We start from the raw sequence: 15,991 nt of genomic DNA, 5'->3' as shown, positions 1-15,991 counted from the left end.
TGAAACTAACCACAACCCAACCACAGCCCAAACCCCTCAAACTAACAAGACCAACACTAACACTAACACTAACCCTAGCCTTTAAACTAATACTGACACTAACCAACCACAGACACTAACCCCAACCCAACCCCCTCACACTAACTTTAACACTAACCCTAACCATAACCCAAACCACTCAAACTAGCACTAACACTAACCGCAACCAAACCCCCTCTCACCTACACTATCACTAACACTAACACTGACTCGCCCTCCATCGCCCCTTAGTGCGGCCAGAGCTCTCCCTCTGCCCTCCCTCTCCGACCTCCGCTCCCTCCCCGACCTCCGCGGTGGGAGCGGGGGGGGGCCCGGTGCACCTGCCCCCCACCGGGCCCCGGCGGCCCCCAGGACATCAGGACCTATCTCCCCAGCCTTGATTAGCTCCTTAGGAGGGCACTGCCTCAAAAGCAATCCACCTCCTCCTCCAGGTGTTAATTGAGTCCTGAGACGGGGGCCGATCCATCCTGGCGGGGGCCGGGCCGTGCCCGGGGCCCCGGGGCCCGCCCAGCGGACGGCTAATAGCACGGCGGCCGGCAGCCTGTCACTATAACGGATCGGGTGCCGGAGTTTCGCTGCCTTGTTTTGTGCACTTCTCTCCTGTTCCATTTCCGCCCGCCCCACCGGGAGGGCCGGTGCCATGGGGGGGCCGTCGGACAGGTGTCTCCTCCTCCGACGCCTCAGTCACCTCCGTCTCTCCCCCGGCCTGACGGAGGGGAGACAGAGGGGAGGCTGATGGGAGATAACGGGTGAATTAGTATTGCTTCACCCTGGAGTGAGAGGTGGTGTGTGGGTGACAGGGGGGAGTGTTTGGGGGTTCACCCTGGAGTGAGAGGTGGTGTGTGGGTGACAGGGGGGAGTGTTTGGGGGTTCATCCTGGAGTGAGAGGTGGTCTGTGGGTGACGGGGGGAGTGTTTGGGGTTTCGGAATGTTTTTTTTTGAGAGAGCAGGACCCCCGAAGAACGACTAGGAGGAAGTCGAGATGCGTTAAAAGATGCTTTTTAAGACATAAATATATGAATAAACACTTTAGGTATAATTGTTGTGTGTGAAGCACAAAGTGGGATACTGTTGTGTCGCATGATTGTGAAGCTAGAGGTGATTGTTGTCTGTTGTCCCCTAGTCTGTGGAGAGATTAGAACAGTAAAACAGAGCAGATGAGACACTTCCACAAGTGATGTTATACTTTCAGAAGGAACGAAAACAAGGAATACAGTTTAGCATGCAGTGACTCTAAATGCCTCTTCATCCTTAGGATTTAACAGGCTATTGTTTCCCCCTCTTTACTTTAAGATTACATTTCCTTTCTTTTTGCATGCCTCCCTAAAACAGCACAGATGTCCGGGATGTGCTTTTACATAAAATATACATCAGCAACATGTCGACTTTACGCCGAAACCGAGATCCCACTGACATTAAGAGACAAACCGGAGCACCATTCCATCACCTAAATGTCTCCATTCCCAGTAGCTCTGCCGACCCTGTGTGTGTGTGTGTGTGTGTGTGTGTGTGTGTGTGTGTGTGTGTGTAGCCTCAAGGTTAGGAACCTCCCTTTGCCCACCAGCCTGCGTGACTAGCTTAATTATAGATCCAGTGTTTATTGATTCAAGATCATTAAAACTCTTGCATAATGTATGTCAATGCCAGTGGAAGGCATATAGTTGTGGCTCTTTGCACAGCGTGGATGTTTTTTAATGTCAATACACAGCCATGACAGCTGGTGGCCCTACTTTGGTTAATAAAGTGTGAATTTAGGCAATACAGTGTGCCATATGGACACAACTGTTGGGGGGGTTTAATTCTTCCAAACCAACGCTTCACGTCGAGCAGGCTTGTAACACTGATGCGGTGCTGCCATCGTGTGGTCATGTTGGGAGCTGTTGCTGGATAACGTTATCAGGATTGGACTCACCCGTGACAAGGTTCCCAAATTACTCATCACATTTAGCTGGCAGTGGCAGTAAATACCCAGGGGAAAAAATACTATAGTTTACTACAGCATTTACTACAGTACACTATATATTACTATAGTATACTATAATATACTACAATATAGTGTGGGATTTACTATAGTAATTTTCCAGACATTGTAGTGTACTATGGTAAATACTAAAGTAAGTTAGTACACAGTAGTATACTATAGATTACTATACTATACTACAATATAGTGTGGGATTTACTATAGTAATTTTACAGACATTGTAGTGTACTATGGTAAATACTATAGTAAGTTACTACACAGTGTAGTATACTATAGATTACTATACTATACTACAATATAGTGTGGGATTTACTATAGTAATTTTCCAGACATTGTAGTGTACTATGGTAAATACTATAGTAAGTTACTACAAAGTGTAGTATACTATAGATTACTATACTATACTATACTACAATATAGTGTGGGATTTACTATAGTAATTTTCCAGACATTGTAGTGTACTATGGTAAATACTATAGTAAGTCAATACAAAGTGTAGTACAGTATAGATTACTATAGTTAACTATAATATACTTTTTTTTATATATATATTTTCATTATTCTGTAATTTGTCCTAAAATGAATATGTGAAACATACGCCAAATATTTGTATTATGTGGAGATTTTATTGTATTAAGAAATACTATAGTTTACTACAGCATTTACTACAGTATAAGCCTACTATATATTACTATAGTATACTATAATATACTACAATATAGTGTGGGATTTACTATAGTAATTTTCCAGACATTGTAGTGTACTATGGTAAATACTATAGTAAGTTACTACACAGTGTAGTATACTATTAGTATACTATAATATACTACAATATAGTGTGGGATTTACTGTCATGGTCTGACGTGTTTCCCTGCGTTTCCCTCCTGTGTTGATTACTGTTCCCTCCCCTAATGTTTCTCAGCTGTTCCTCGTTGTGTTTGTTACTTAAGCCCTTGTCTTTCCTTTGTTCCTTGTGCTATCATTGTGGTTGTTCGTCCTGCGTGTTCCCTGTTCCCTGTTGTCACCTGAGTTCCCTGGTTCCTTGCCTTAGCCTTTAGGCATAAATAAAGTGCTGTTCTCCCTAAACCGTCTGCGTCTGGGTCCTACCTGCCTGCCTGCACCCTCAACCCACAATTCTTCTCTATTACTCACAACATAGGTTTAAAAACTATTAATTGATCCCATTTCAGAACACTGCTATCTGTAACTAATTTAAACATATTTTCTACTGGGAGGAAATGCCCAAAACAGAATAAAGTACAGAAAAAAAATCGGTAGTAATGATTATGCTGCCGCATTGTGCTGTGAATTTTAATAATGATAAAAAAATATATACATATATTCTTTTTTTTCAAGTGTGCCAATGATTATGCTGCCCCGTGCCAGTGTTGGCACGCGTGCCTAGGGTTGCCGACTCCTGCACTAGACTAATGATTCTCCCCAGATGGACAAGGTCGTTGATCTGAAAGCTCCTTGGTTACCTGGCTGTTTAATCGCTGCTGGCTCACCGTCTGCGCCCACTACCCGTTCCCTTCAGAGTGTGGCTTTTATAATGCGCTAAATGGACGGCTTCTGTTTCCTGCACAGCTCCGACCTCCCGTTAAACACAACACATTTGTTGTGGATGCCACCTTTAGTCTTAACCAAGGTTGTGAAGCCACAGGACACTCCATTAGAGCAGCGATGGGTTTGAAACACACCGGTGGAAGCACACACATCTCGGATGATTGAATTACATGCGACCATGACACGAACACGAGTCTATTTATGTGCACGCCTGTGATGTTTCATTTGATCTGAGGTAAGAGGGGAATGTGCCAGACTCATGCTTTCTTTCATTTAATATTTGCTTTGTTTTGGAACAATTTTGTTATTGACTTGGAAAATAACTCATCAATAAAATTCATAAATTGGGTTGATTCGGCTGGCTTCTGAAAACGTATATGTCTTGTAATCCTCGTATTTTTGATAGATGAGAAATTCATTCATTTAAGATTGCAAAATTATCTCTTTCAGGTTTCTTACTAGACCACAACTAAACTAAGGTGGAGGGATGTGATAGAGGCCTTTACTACTTTACTCTTTACCAATGTACTTCAATACATTACCTGTTTTAATGAACAAAGTGTCCCTGTATCCTTCTGTTGTACTTTCCTTGCTTATTTTCTGTGTTATTTCATCTTATCTTGTTATTTTTTATCTCTTATCTTATATGACCCTTTTGTGATCTTTCCAAATCGTAAAATGCAGTGAATTCAAATCAAAATGAGTTCAGATCCCATCACACCCAGGTTCCCACAGCTCTGGTTATGAAACAACAACACACCAAATTGGAATGCAGATGCAAATTCTGGCAACACAATTAATCTCTTTAATGAACAATTCCAGAAGCATGTCTCGGCGCCTCTCTTGGCGTACGCTCTGATAATGAACGGAGACTATGGACTGAATGCTAAAGACATTTTTATTAGTAGACACTCATGAGAAAGAAAACAACCACCTGAAGAAAGTCTTCCTGAAATACACCCTTTGATTGGCAGTGTAAAATAAGGCAAAGTGTTTCAGATCGTTTTTCTTTTATACATTTCATACACCAACGATAAAACAGTTATACATTCGTTACTGCAAATATTTTTTGATATATCTCTTGTTTTGTCCGTAGTCCCAATAGAACATAAAAAATAAACTTTGATGAGCATGGGTATTGGGGACTGGTAGAGCTTAGCTTATAGATAACACTCATAATTATGCTATATATTTTTGGCAGAAGTTTGGCTACATCTACTTAGATTATATGGATCACCACCTGTACGAGAAATAGGTTTGGGAACCGCAAAAGCCAACACACTACAGTCACATGATTTCATACAATTGTCACATACCATTTAAATCATCAGTCACTTTTAGGTGGAAAAAAGATCAGCATTTATATCGATTTTACCGCATAGCGATTCCTATCATGTCACTGAGACCAGTACATGTTGACAATTTGAGCTCAAGTTATATGAGTCCACGGAGTAGAATAACAAATGTTTCTTTATCATAAGAGCTGAGCAATAATTGTAGCCTTGTGCTAGCTTGTTTCGTACACTGATTCGTACTCTTAGTGTTCAGTCCATTGTGTTACAATAAGTCACGGATGGACTTTTCCAAATGTGTTGAGAAAAATTGGGAGAATACATTTCAATCGGCACCGTATCACTTCACTGCAACCATCACGTTTGATTCAGAGTATTTGAAATGATGTATAATAATAATAACATTTATAATAGTCATATTATCAAAGTCAACACACTCCTTCAAATATTGATGGTGCTTTATGTTCCTCAATCTCTAGACATAATCTAGCATTGTCCACTGCTAAACTTTAAATCTTGAAACATTTAGTTTTGGATATAAACAGATTAAGAGAGAAAATGGTTATTTAGCTGAGGGTGGACAAGTGGTCTTTAAAAACATTGTATCATCAAATGCTTTCAAACAGAAGTGAGGCTGCAGTGAACCAGTTACTAATACTGTAACTCCATATGTGATCAAAAATCAAAAATGGTGCAGGTTTAGCGATCTCTTATATTGATTTTTGCGACCGATCTGTTCCCTTGTCTTGTCTCAATTCTTTGCAGTCGTACAAAATATTTTGTAACAGATATAATTGGAATAATCATGATATATTAAATTTGAGCTGAGCTGAATTTGACTAACTAGTAGCACTTAAAGATAACTAGCCTCCATCAAATATCAATTTGTGCCTCATATATATTTAAAATGTACTTTAACATACAAAAAACAAGAACCCAAACATTTCTTAGTTTCTCTAAACACAGTCAGTAACAAGTAAGCGTTTTCCCCCTTCAAATATTAACCTATCCCGTTATTCATTTGATACAGGAAACACTGCCTCGCAAATACTGTATGCTTAAAAAAGGATCAAAATAATAGTAATAAAATATATTAAAAGGGTTGTTTCCAGCTAATTGAGGGGCCCCAGTTTAAAAAATATATCAATGAATAGTTACATTTGTGACCATTTTGTTTTTACATTTGTTTAGTGATTTTGATCCTTAGATCATCAGATCATAACAGTTTTCTTTAGCTTAATATGATATCTTTATGTTTCTATATATATATATATATTTCTGAATCAAGGAGAATTGAGAAAGAGGCTTGATAGGTTCATGTGGGCGGGATCAGAGGCCCCCCAAGTGAGACGTGGCTCAGGGCCCCCACAACGTCAGGAACGGCCCTGGTAATATGTTCATTAAAATAAAATGTATAATTATAATTACAACAATAACCCTAACCCAAAATATAGATAGTCACTATGATAATTATAATTCACTATAGTTAATGCTTTGTTTTAATTCGGTCTTGGCTTTGTAACATTGATGAAAACACAAGTGACTTCTGGTCTAAGACCAAAGCACCAAACCTGTACAAATATATGTGACACTGGTATGGGTAGTGTTCAGTACAACGTAGAAAGCGTGTTGAATGTGGTAGCTCCAATAGAAAGTAGGTGAGTGTGTTATAATAAACGGCATAGCAGCAGGCTACATACAGATATACGGCCACACACTTCCAAACACTACCTCTCACATCATCACCTCATCACTTTGCCCTTAATGCAATAGGTGCTTTGGTGCCTCCCACACACACACACACACTTTGCCCTTAATGCAATAGGTGCTTTGGTGCCTCCCACACACACACACACACACACACACACACACACACACACACACACACACACACACACACATACACACACAGACACACACACACACACACACAGACACACGTACACACATACACAGGATGAGTGGCGTACTAGGCTCTTACTATATGATTTTACGTGTGTGTGTGTTTGTGTATGGTGTGCGTTATTGTTTTTATATGTGGTGTGTATGTGTGGTGTTTGTGTGTTTTGTGTGTGTGTGTGTGTATATGTGTGTGTACATGTGTGTGTGTCCGTGTAAGTGTGTGTTTGTGCGCTCTATTGTGTGCGAAGTGCATCACAGTAACAGTGTGAGTATTATACCCTTGTGTACCAGTGCTGTGTTGTCAACACTAGGTTGCCATGGGAACAAGTCAGCGACCAGTGTAGGTTACCTGGCCAGGTGCAGCTCAGCTGTACAGGGGCTATTGTCCTTCGAGAACACTCACCACACAGGACACTAAACACACAGGTTTGATTCCTAAACACCAGGAAATATGCATTTTATAAACAACAATCAGATTCAAATCTCTAGGGCCCGATGTCTTTATTTGTGTCCACTCACAATCATTTTTCACCAGCGATCGTTTGAAATTGTAGCTTTAAGTTTTTCCCACCCGTAGACGCTGTTTGGGAATCAAACCCTGGAGGCTGTGGTAAATAGTTAGTGACAGGACCGATGGAAAATGAGGTTTCACAAAGAAGCACAGAATATAGAATCCCAATGTAGAAATACATATAAAAATAGATATAGTCATCTGAATGCCCATTGTACATCTTTAAACATTAGAAGAAGAAGGAGAAGAAGATGAGGAAGAGGAAGAGAGAGGAGCCAGAAAAGGGCTCTGAAATGCTGCAGAGTATTATTTGTTGCGTGAATACACAAGGTGAGGTGGAGGTTACGATGGCTGTTACCAGGGAAATGTGTGCCTTGGGTTATGGGGTACTCTTGAACGAGAGCAGTGAGCAATACATCACGCCAGAGGGGTACACCCTTACAGTGCTTGTCTGGAAGGGGAATATTCTGCTGTTCATAAGCACACGTCACGGTGAGTTCAGGCCCGATGGTCAACTTAAAGGTTCAGAGGGATGTCAGAATAAGTTGCAATAGGTATACCTTGTAAACGGCAACTCTCTGAAGTAGTCGAGGTGGCCTTATAAATTGCAAGCCAAATCACTTTTTATTCTTGCTACAGTAAATTGTACGCTTGGGTGATGGAGCTAGCCTTGCTCAGGGTATTGTGATATTGATTTATTTTCTCTTTAGGTTTTTATAAATCATAGTGGGTTCTTCTGTCTGAAATGATAATACCGGTTGAAGGTGATTGAAGACAATTGTCTAACGACTACATATTTGTGCCTCAGATTGTTTGTCATCATTCTTTCAACCGTTTTGACATGACCTCCATTTTAACAGCTTTCATTCAGAAACAGCGGCCTTCCTCTCAAACCCGATTTAGTGAGTGAATCACTAGAACACGGCCGCAGAATAATTTTTCTTGCACAGTGAGATGATATTTACTTACTGGCAATCACTCCGTTTGTATCCCTGTTTATGAAACACAAATACAAGTCAAAAGAGGGCTTAACCTCAGGCTTAAAAAAATAACTGACAGGCGAAGGTCACATAATCGGTGGCTTTCCATGTGATTAAACGACGGGTCTGGTGTAACGACGCCTCACAGAGCAGCAGCAGCAGCAGCAGGAAAGCTTGAAGCAGAAACACAGAAACCTTCAGAAGGTTCGTCGTTCTCAGACTGCAGCCAATTCACAAACAGCTTTTTTAATCGCAATGTTTCCGATGATATGTAAACCGGATACGGCATCCCGTAATAATCTCTGGTCGTGATACAAGATGAAAGATGAATACTAGGTGAACACTAGAGGCAGCGTTTACTCTTGCTTGATTTAGACGAGCCTTAATGCGCTGAGTTTGTTTTGGTTTGCGTGCGGGGGTCGAGTAGGACGTCGGCGTTCTGCTGATGTATCGGTTTTCGGGGTACAATGGTAACACAATGCAGTGGAATGTAACTTTGACCGGAGGAGGAAAAGTCTTTCGCCGCCGCGGAGGAGGAGGAGGAGGAGGGGGAGGAACCTCAGTACAAATCGCTGAAGGGCTTGGAGTAGTTGAACATCAAGTAGTCCATGTAGTAGAAATCATAGAGTCGCTGCCTCTCCCACGCGCTCACCTGGGAGAAGTACTTGAGCGTGAGTTCCCTGGTGGTCCTCTGGGCCCCCGGGTTCCTGTCCTTCAGCGTGGGCATGGTCAGGTTGCTGGGGGCCCCCGTCTGCCGCAGCAGGAAGTTGGACTCCTCCTCCATGTTCTCAAACTTCCCAATGAAGTCGTAGTCCAGCAGGCAGGGGTTGCAGAGCTGGTTGGCCGGCTCCCAGTGGATGTCCATGCCGACCGGCCGGTGGACATCCAGCAGGTACTGGACGAACTCGGGGAAGGTGACGCCGTCGCCCGTGCTCAGGGCCTCCTTGGAGGCGTTGGCGCGGTACTTGGCGATGATGGGCTTCCCGAACAGCGAGTGGTAGTAGGTGTTGGGGCTCTCCAGCTTGTCCCGGTAGGCGGACACCAGCCTCTCCAGCGGCTCGCGGACGAAGGCCACCTTGGTGTAGCTCTTGAGCCGCTGCAGGATGTCCGGCCGGCTGTAGCTGACCAGCGTGTTCAGGTGGTTGCCGTAGTGAACGGCGTCGTGCTTCAGGCTCTGCGTGTCCGCCGCCTTGCCCGCCAGCACGATCAGGATCCTCTTCCAGTTGGAGCAGCCCGCCTTGGGCACCTCGCAGTACAGCAGCTTGTACTTGTTCTCCACGTAGATGTGCGACACGTCGTTGGGCGTGACCGTCCGAGAGATGCTGCTCTTGTACTTGGCGCAGATCTCCTTCATCAGCTTCTGACGGGCGTGCTGGATGCGGGAGGAGCGGACGAGGAGCTCCGGGGTCAGAGAGGAGGAGAGGGAGGAGGAGGAGGAGGAAGAGGAGGAGGAAGAGGAGGAGGAAGTGGAGGAGGAGGTGGACAGGTTGTTGGAGTGCTGCATCGCCGGGCTGGTCTTCAGCAGCTTGCGGTGCCTCCGGTTGACGTGCACGGCGCTGGCGTCCTGCTCCTGGAAGCTGGGGACGGCCGAGTGTCGGCTCCTCTCAAAGTCGGGGAACTGCATGGGGGGGATGGGGCTGGAGAGCAGGTCCACGGCGGAGGGGGGGCGGTGCTGCTCCGTGCCCCCAGGCTTGGTGCTCTCTCCGTCCTGGGTGCAGAGAGTCTGAAGAGCATAAGAGACAGAGGCAGAGTTAGAGACAGAGAGCGAGTTAGAGACAGAGCTAGGAGGGATAGCTAAAGGAGACAGACAGACTCTCAGACGCACAGGGCGTTTTTAGTTGTTAATAAAATAATTGTTTAAACATTATTATAAAATAATAATACAGACAAAAGGATATAATAAAAAGTATAAAAATATAAAGTATTGAACATTCCGATAATGAATATCGGAATGTTTTTTCAATTACTGCATATTTGTTCTTCAAAGTGTTTATGGGAATAAGAGTTTAGTCTTTTAAAATGTTTTTTATCAGTGTGTCGCATGCATGTGGATGTGTTCTTTCTAAATTAATGCATATTGGTGTCTACTTCGACTTTTCCCTCTTTAGCTTTAATACCAAAACGCGCCACGTGGTGGTGCTGTTCCATCGCTGCTAATTCATTTGAAGACGGATCCAAATGTCAAGCACTCCCCAATGACTCTCGTGACCTAGCAATAAAGTGGGCTGTAATGTCATAAAAACGTCCTATAAACACCTAATGGAAATATGAATTAGAATCATCTCCTGCTTGGTTGGCATCAGCTGATACCCACGGCCATCCTACCACCCAGGCTTTTTTTATTTTTAATTTCAATTAAACGCTATAAAGCCCTCATAAAGCCAATGGACTGATTGTCAAATTAACATTTTACAACAGACAAGGTTCCAAGATCACCATGAATCTCAGCTAATCCCCTCGCCGCCTTAAACTGCCGACTCCCTCACCTTTAGCAAATTGTCCGGAAGGGAGACAGCGTTGCCTCCCCTTTGCTGTTCCTCCCCCATTACACGCGTGGGGAGCGAGTGAAGGCTAAAGCCACACAGCCTCGGGCGCTCAACTGACCGCAGCCTTACCTTCAGCACAGGCCTTGTTTGTTCCCAGGCAGTGCGGGAGACCAGCGAGGAGAGACCTCCATAGAGGTGAACGCAGGGTGCGTAACGTGTACCTAACTGTCCCCCGGCGTGGTCGATGTTAGACGACAACAGCCGAAATTAGCCAACATTAGCGGATATTAGCCGATATTAGCCGATATTAGCTGACTTTAGCCGTTGTTAACCGACGCTAGCCTCGTTAGCAGTATATTCTATGCTAACCGTGGACTGATTCACTGTAGGTGTCCTGGGATCTGTCTTATATACTAGAGAGCAGGGGTCTGTCTGCTGACAGAGGTCCAACCCCCCCATGAAAAGATCCTATCAAACACCTAGTTTCCGATGAATAAGACCCCCCCCCCCACAACCTCAACCTGTGTTGAGGTGGTGGCTTGTGATTGGCTGTGTTCGCCAGGTGGAGTCGACACGTACCTCTCTGGATTGGCGCTGAGTCGCTCCCAGCTTCACCCCTAGAGAGAGAGAGAGAGAGAGAGAGGGAGAGGGAGAGGGAGAGAGAGAGAGAGAGAGAGAGAGGGAGAGGGAGAGGGAGAGGGAGAGGGAGAGAGAGAGAGAGAGGGAGAGGGAGAGGGAGAGGGAGAGAGGGAGAGGGAGAGGGAGAGAGAGAGAGAGAGAGAGAGAGAGAGAGAGAGAGAGAGAGAGAGAGAGGGGGAGAGAGAGAGAGGTAAAGAAAGAGAGGGGGAGAGAGAGAGAAATAGTTAAATAACTGTCACGTAGCATGTCAGCCCTGTCGTCTGTTTATTGACCGTGCGTGGGGGGGAAACAGGTGGTGGCTGCTTGTGTGCATGTGCGTGTGTGTGTGTGCGCTTGTGTGTGTGTGTTTGTCTGTGGAATGAGCTGCCATGTGAATGGCTGAACGGCCGGTGACTGACACTCCCAATACCACAAACACAAAGAGGGTCAAGTGAACGAAAAGCGGTTTAGAAGTTTAGTTTGGACCAAATTAGTAAAAAAATAAATCGAAAAAGCAAAAGCGACCCACTAACACAAATGATGAAAGACTGCGAGCGATCCACAGATAACCAGAGGCGGACTACAGAGGAAGGAACGCGGCGCCCGCGGCAGGTGCTCGGCTGCATGTGGGACCCCGGGGCCAGGCAGTGTTGGCTGGGCTGTCTCAGGCAGGATGAAGGACTCCCTGGGGCCCTACACCCATCCCAGCCCCAGCCCCCCGGCCCTAAGCTGCACAGCCCCGGTGCTGATGAAGGGAGGGGACGGGGCCCACCGGTCTGAGGGCCCCGTCCCTTCCAGGCTGAGGATGGACAAGATCTGTACCTGAGGAAGGGTGTGTGTTTGTGTGTGTGTCCATGAGTGTGCACATGTGTGTGTGTATGTGTGTATGTGCATGTGCGTGTGTATGTGTGTGCACATGTGTGTGTGTGTGTGTGTGTGTGTGTGTGTGTATGTGCATGTGCGTGTGTATGTGTGCACACATGTGCATGAGTGCATGTGCGTGTCAGTATGTGCGCATGTGTGTGTGTGTGTGTGTGTGTTCATGCATGTGTGCGTGCGTTTGCAATTGTGCATGCGTGTGTGTGTACTTTGCTCAGGCTACAGCCTGCCCCGCGCTGGGAGAGAGCCAGCCTTCTCCGTTGGTTTTTCTACTTGTGCAAATTGTTCCTGAGGATGGCGGGAGGCAGATGGTCGGCAGACACGCGATGACATTTTCTAATCTTGTCCCAGTGCCCAAGTGCTGTTTGACCTCCTGACCCGCGCGAGAGCGGGTGTGCGGTGCTCGCTTTCCGATGTCATCTTGCATTGTGGTGGAATGGAAAATGCATGAATATTCATGGCATCACACGTGGACGGCGCTTTGGTAAGCCCAGGCCCAACAATAGTGGCGGCGCTGGTATTTGGAGACCAGCCCATCGGAGCACGGTTTCCTCCTCAAGACACACGGTCAGCCATTGATCCTGAAAACCCCATTAGGGCGGTAATTGAAAACTCCAAAGGTCTAATTGGTTCCTGCTAGCAGGTGTTTGTGTTAGCCTGTTGCTGGAGGGGGAGAGGGGGGAGGAGGGGGGGGGGGGGGGGGGGGGGGGGGGGGGGAGAGGGGGAGGAGGGAGGGGAGAGGAGGCGGGGGGGGGAAGAGGGAGGGGGAGGATGGGGTGAGGAGGTGGCGGAGTGGGGGAGGAGGGGAGGGAGGAGGGGAGGAGGAAAGGGAGGAGGGGAGGAGGAGGAGGAGGGGGAGAGCAGGAGGAGGGAGGAGGAGGAGGAGGAGAGGGGGGGAGGAGGGGGAGGAATGTCACGCCTGTGTTTCTCTGTCTGTCAGCATCACATCACGCTGCTTCCTAACGGGCGATTTTATCTCTCGGCTGTGGTCTTTTTATTAATGCTCGACTCTTTGCTTTGTGGGTTGGTTCAGGAATGATTTGTTGTTAATGACATAAAATGTCAAAGAGGGTTCAGGATTTGGGATGAGCATTCTGGTCACGAGAAGGCACTATTTTTTAAATGATTCTGTTTGAATAAATTGTGCTGCGGAATGCATAACTGAAACAAGTTACGTAACATTGCAAACTCAGTAAACACCATTTATCTCTCTGCAAGGTTGTTTGGCTTGAGGCCAATAATTATCATTATTTCATTGCAATTTCACACTCAGCCAATTCCACTTAAAATAACTGTTGTATTGATTTGCATTACGGCAGTTTTAAAAAAGGATAAATTGTAAAGGCTTACATCCATCTGCTCTATGATATATTTGGTGCAATTGTCAACATCAATACCGTACGCAGAAACTATAGCTTTTTATGTAAGGTATGTGCGTGAAGTCAAAAATGGAAAATACTCCCTTCGATTCTACACGCACTTTGAGTTTCTAAGTGTGCAGCTCTGTTTAAACATCAGCACCCAAAACACAGAATAAAATAGTAGCAAAATGGAAGCAATCTTTTTGGCCCAAAAAACATCGGACACTCTGGAGAACAATTAGCAGATAGTGGATCATCACCCTGGGCGTTACCTCAGATCAAGCGCCTTGATCTAATTGGACCACTTCACTGGTGACAAGGCCTGCACAACACTTCAGCATCAATGCACAAGGAGAGCCATTACAGTGCGGGCAACATCATTAATGCATGCATTACCGCATTCTCTCTTGCCTCAGAAGCCGGTCCAGCTCACAGACACACAGACGCACAGACACACAAACACACAGACACACAGACGCACATCAAACACCGCTCCCCCCCCCCCCCCCCCCCCCCCCCCCCCCCCCCCCCCCCCCCCCCCCCCCCCCCCCCCGTCTCCTCGGTCGCCAAGGACGGCCGTCGAGCGATGAGAAGCGCTTGAAATAATGAGCTTGTTAACTGCAGGATTGTGGCCATCTTTGTTCTTTCGGGGGAACTTGTTAAATGGATGTCCTGTTCCCGGTTACGGCTCAGTGGGGTGCTGGCAGCGAGACGAGTCATGTCGTCTCAACGCCTGCTCACACGCAGGGCTGGGCGAGATCCATCGAATGCGCCCCCAACCGTGGTTCCTCCAACATCCTCTTTCGGTGCTTTTTGCATCACACTGAGCTACTCTGATCCGCTGCTAGTCTGACCGGCAGGGACTAGAAACCTGCGTCAACTTGCAACACAACGATCCAGAATCTGGGTACGGTGTTAACACTCTCCGACGGCGTTTCAACCGGTTTCAGATCCGACATCTGAGCCGTACTCCAAAGTGTGCCACTAGAAAACCAAACTAGGTTCAAACAAATGCAAACCGAAGTCTCAGATGTCCTCAAATTCAGCTACCCCCCCCCGGCTCCTAAGCCCCACATTGGACTTGGAGGATCTCGTACAAGTCATGGGACTCAAACCTTCATCCGGGGCTGCACTTTACACCTTCTCCTTCCCTGCCTCACTCTCTCCCTAACCCTGCGATGCCCTGTAGCCGCGTACGGTATGCTATCAGGTGTAATGTAAATGGTAAATGGAGTGCATTTATAGAGCGCTTTTCTAACCAGTGGTCAATCATAGCGCTTTACAATACTGCCAAACATTCACCCAATTATGCACACATTCACACACAGACGGCGGTGTCAGTCACCAAGGCAACAGCCAGCTTATCAGGAGCAGGTAGGGTGAGCTGTCTTGCTCAGGGACACCTCGACACTATGCTAGGAGGAGCCGGGTATCAATCTAGCAACCTTCCGGTTACAAGTCAACCCGCTCTAGCTCCTTAGACACTGTCGCCCCCCGTTAAGCTCAGGTCCGGGGATGTTTTCTCAGTTTCCGTGGCGGGAGAGAATACAAAGCCGTCGTGCTCAGCAGTAGATGGCAACAATCCTGGCGGAGTTAGGGCTGTAGACAACCAGAAGTCAGGGAGGGGAGTGAGGGGAATGCTGAGGCCTGAGTTCTGACTCCAGACACGCAAGCTGGCAAAGGGGAAACCAACAAGGACAGCACAGGGATCTTGGGGGAATATCTACAGATGCAGCCCAGAACTCAATTGTTTTTAGCAGGGTGTGTTCTCCCGAACCAGACGCTAATGGACTCATTCACCTTGGACTGCACTTTTTTTGTTTGCTCGTGGTTTGATGTTGAAGGTTGTTTGTTGTTAGATCTTGACTCACTGGCTTCTTGTCTTCTTCCTATGTTTAAAGTTAGTTGTCTTTCTGTTAAAGTTCCGTTAACTTCTACTGAGCAAACAGTTAAGTTGATTTTGCTCTTTTTGTTTGTGAACTATACCAAAGGTTATGTACAATGTATATACCAAGGTCTAAATCATGCTGCAATACAGGGGAGAGAGAGATCTATTATTAATCATGTATTATTGCATTTCTTTATAATTTTATTCTCAAAACATATGTCTCTAATTTGGCGACATTTTGTCATGCCGAGTATATTTTAGGTAGTTAAGAGGATGAGGACATCGTAACCAAAGCCAAGCCCTGGACTACAGGTGCTCTATGACAGTTAGGACCAATAAGTCAATGCTTATCGACGGGGCGTGTACCTCATGAGGTAGAGCGGGTTCACTTTTAACCAGAAGGTTGATAGTTCCATCCCCAGCTCCTCCTAGCTGAGCGTCCAGGTGTCCCTGAGCAAGACACCTCACCCTACCTGCTCCCGACGACC

General features: G+C 46.0%; 1 protein-coding gene across 1 annotated transcript in view; it reads right to left on the bottom strand.

The window, feature by feature from the left end:
• Positions 1–4,463: 4,463 nt before the first annotated feature.
• Positions 4,464–15,991, bottom strand: part of chst8 (carbohydrate (N-acetylgalactosamine 4-0) sulfotransferase 8) — a 128,899-nt gene continuing 117,371 nt past the window's right edge. The window contains exons 3-4 of the mRNA XM_030377063.1: positions 11,337–11,374; positions 4,464–9,994 (exon numbers count right to left, since the gene is read on the bottom strand). Of these exons, the coding sequence (XP_030232923.1) occupies positions 8,831–9,994; positions 11,337–11,374 (1,202 nt within the window). The 3' untranslated portion in view covers positions 4,464–8,830. The remainder of the gene's footprint in view (positions 9,995–11,336; positions 11,375–15,991) is intronic.

Source organism: Gadus morhua, chromosome 14, assembly GCF_902167405.1.
Source record: "Gadus morhua chromosome 14, gadMor3.0, whole genome shotgun sequence".
NCBI lineage: Eukaryota > Metazoa > Chordata > Actinopteri > Gadiformes > Gadidae > Gadus > Gadus morhua.
This window is presented reverse-complemented; position numbering and strand designations above follow the sequence as displayed.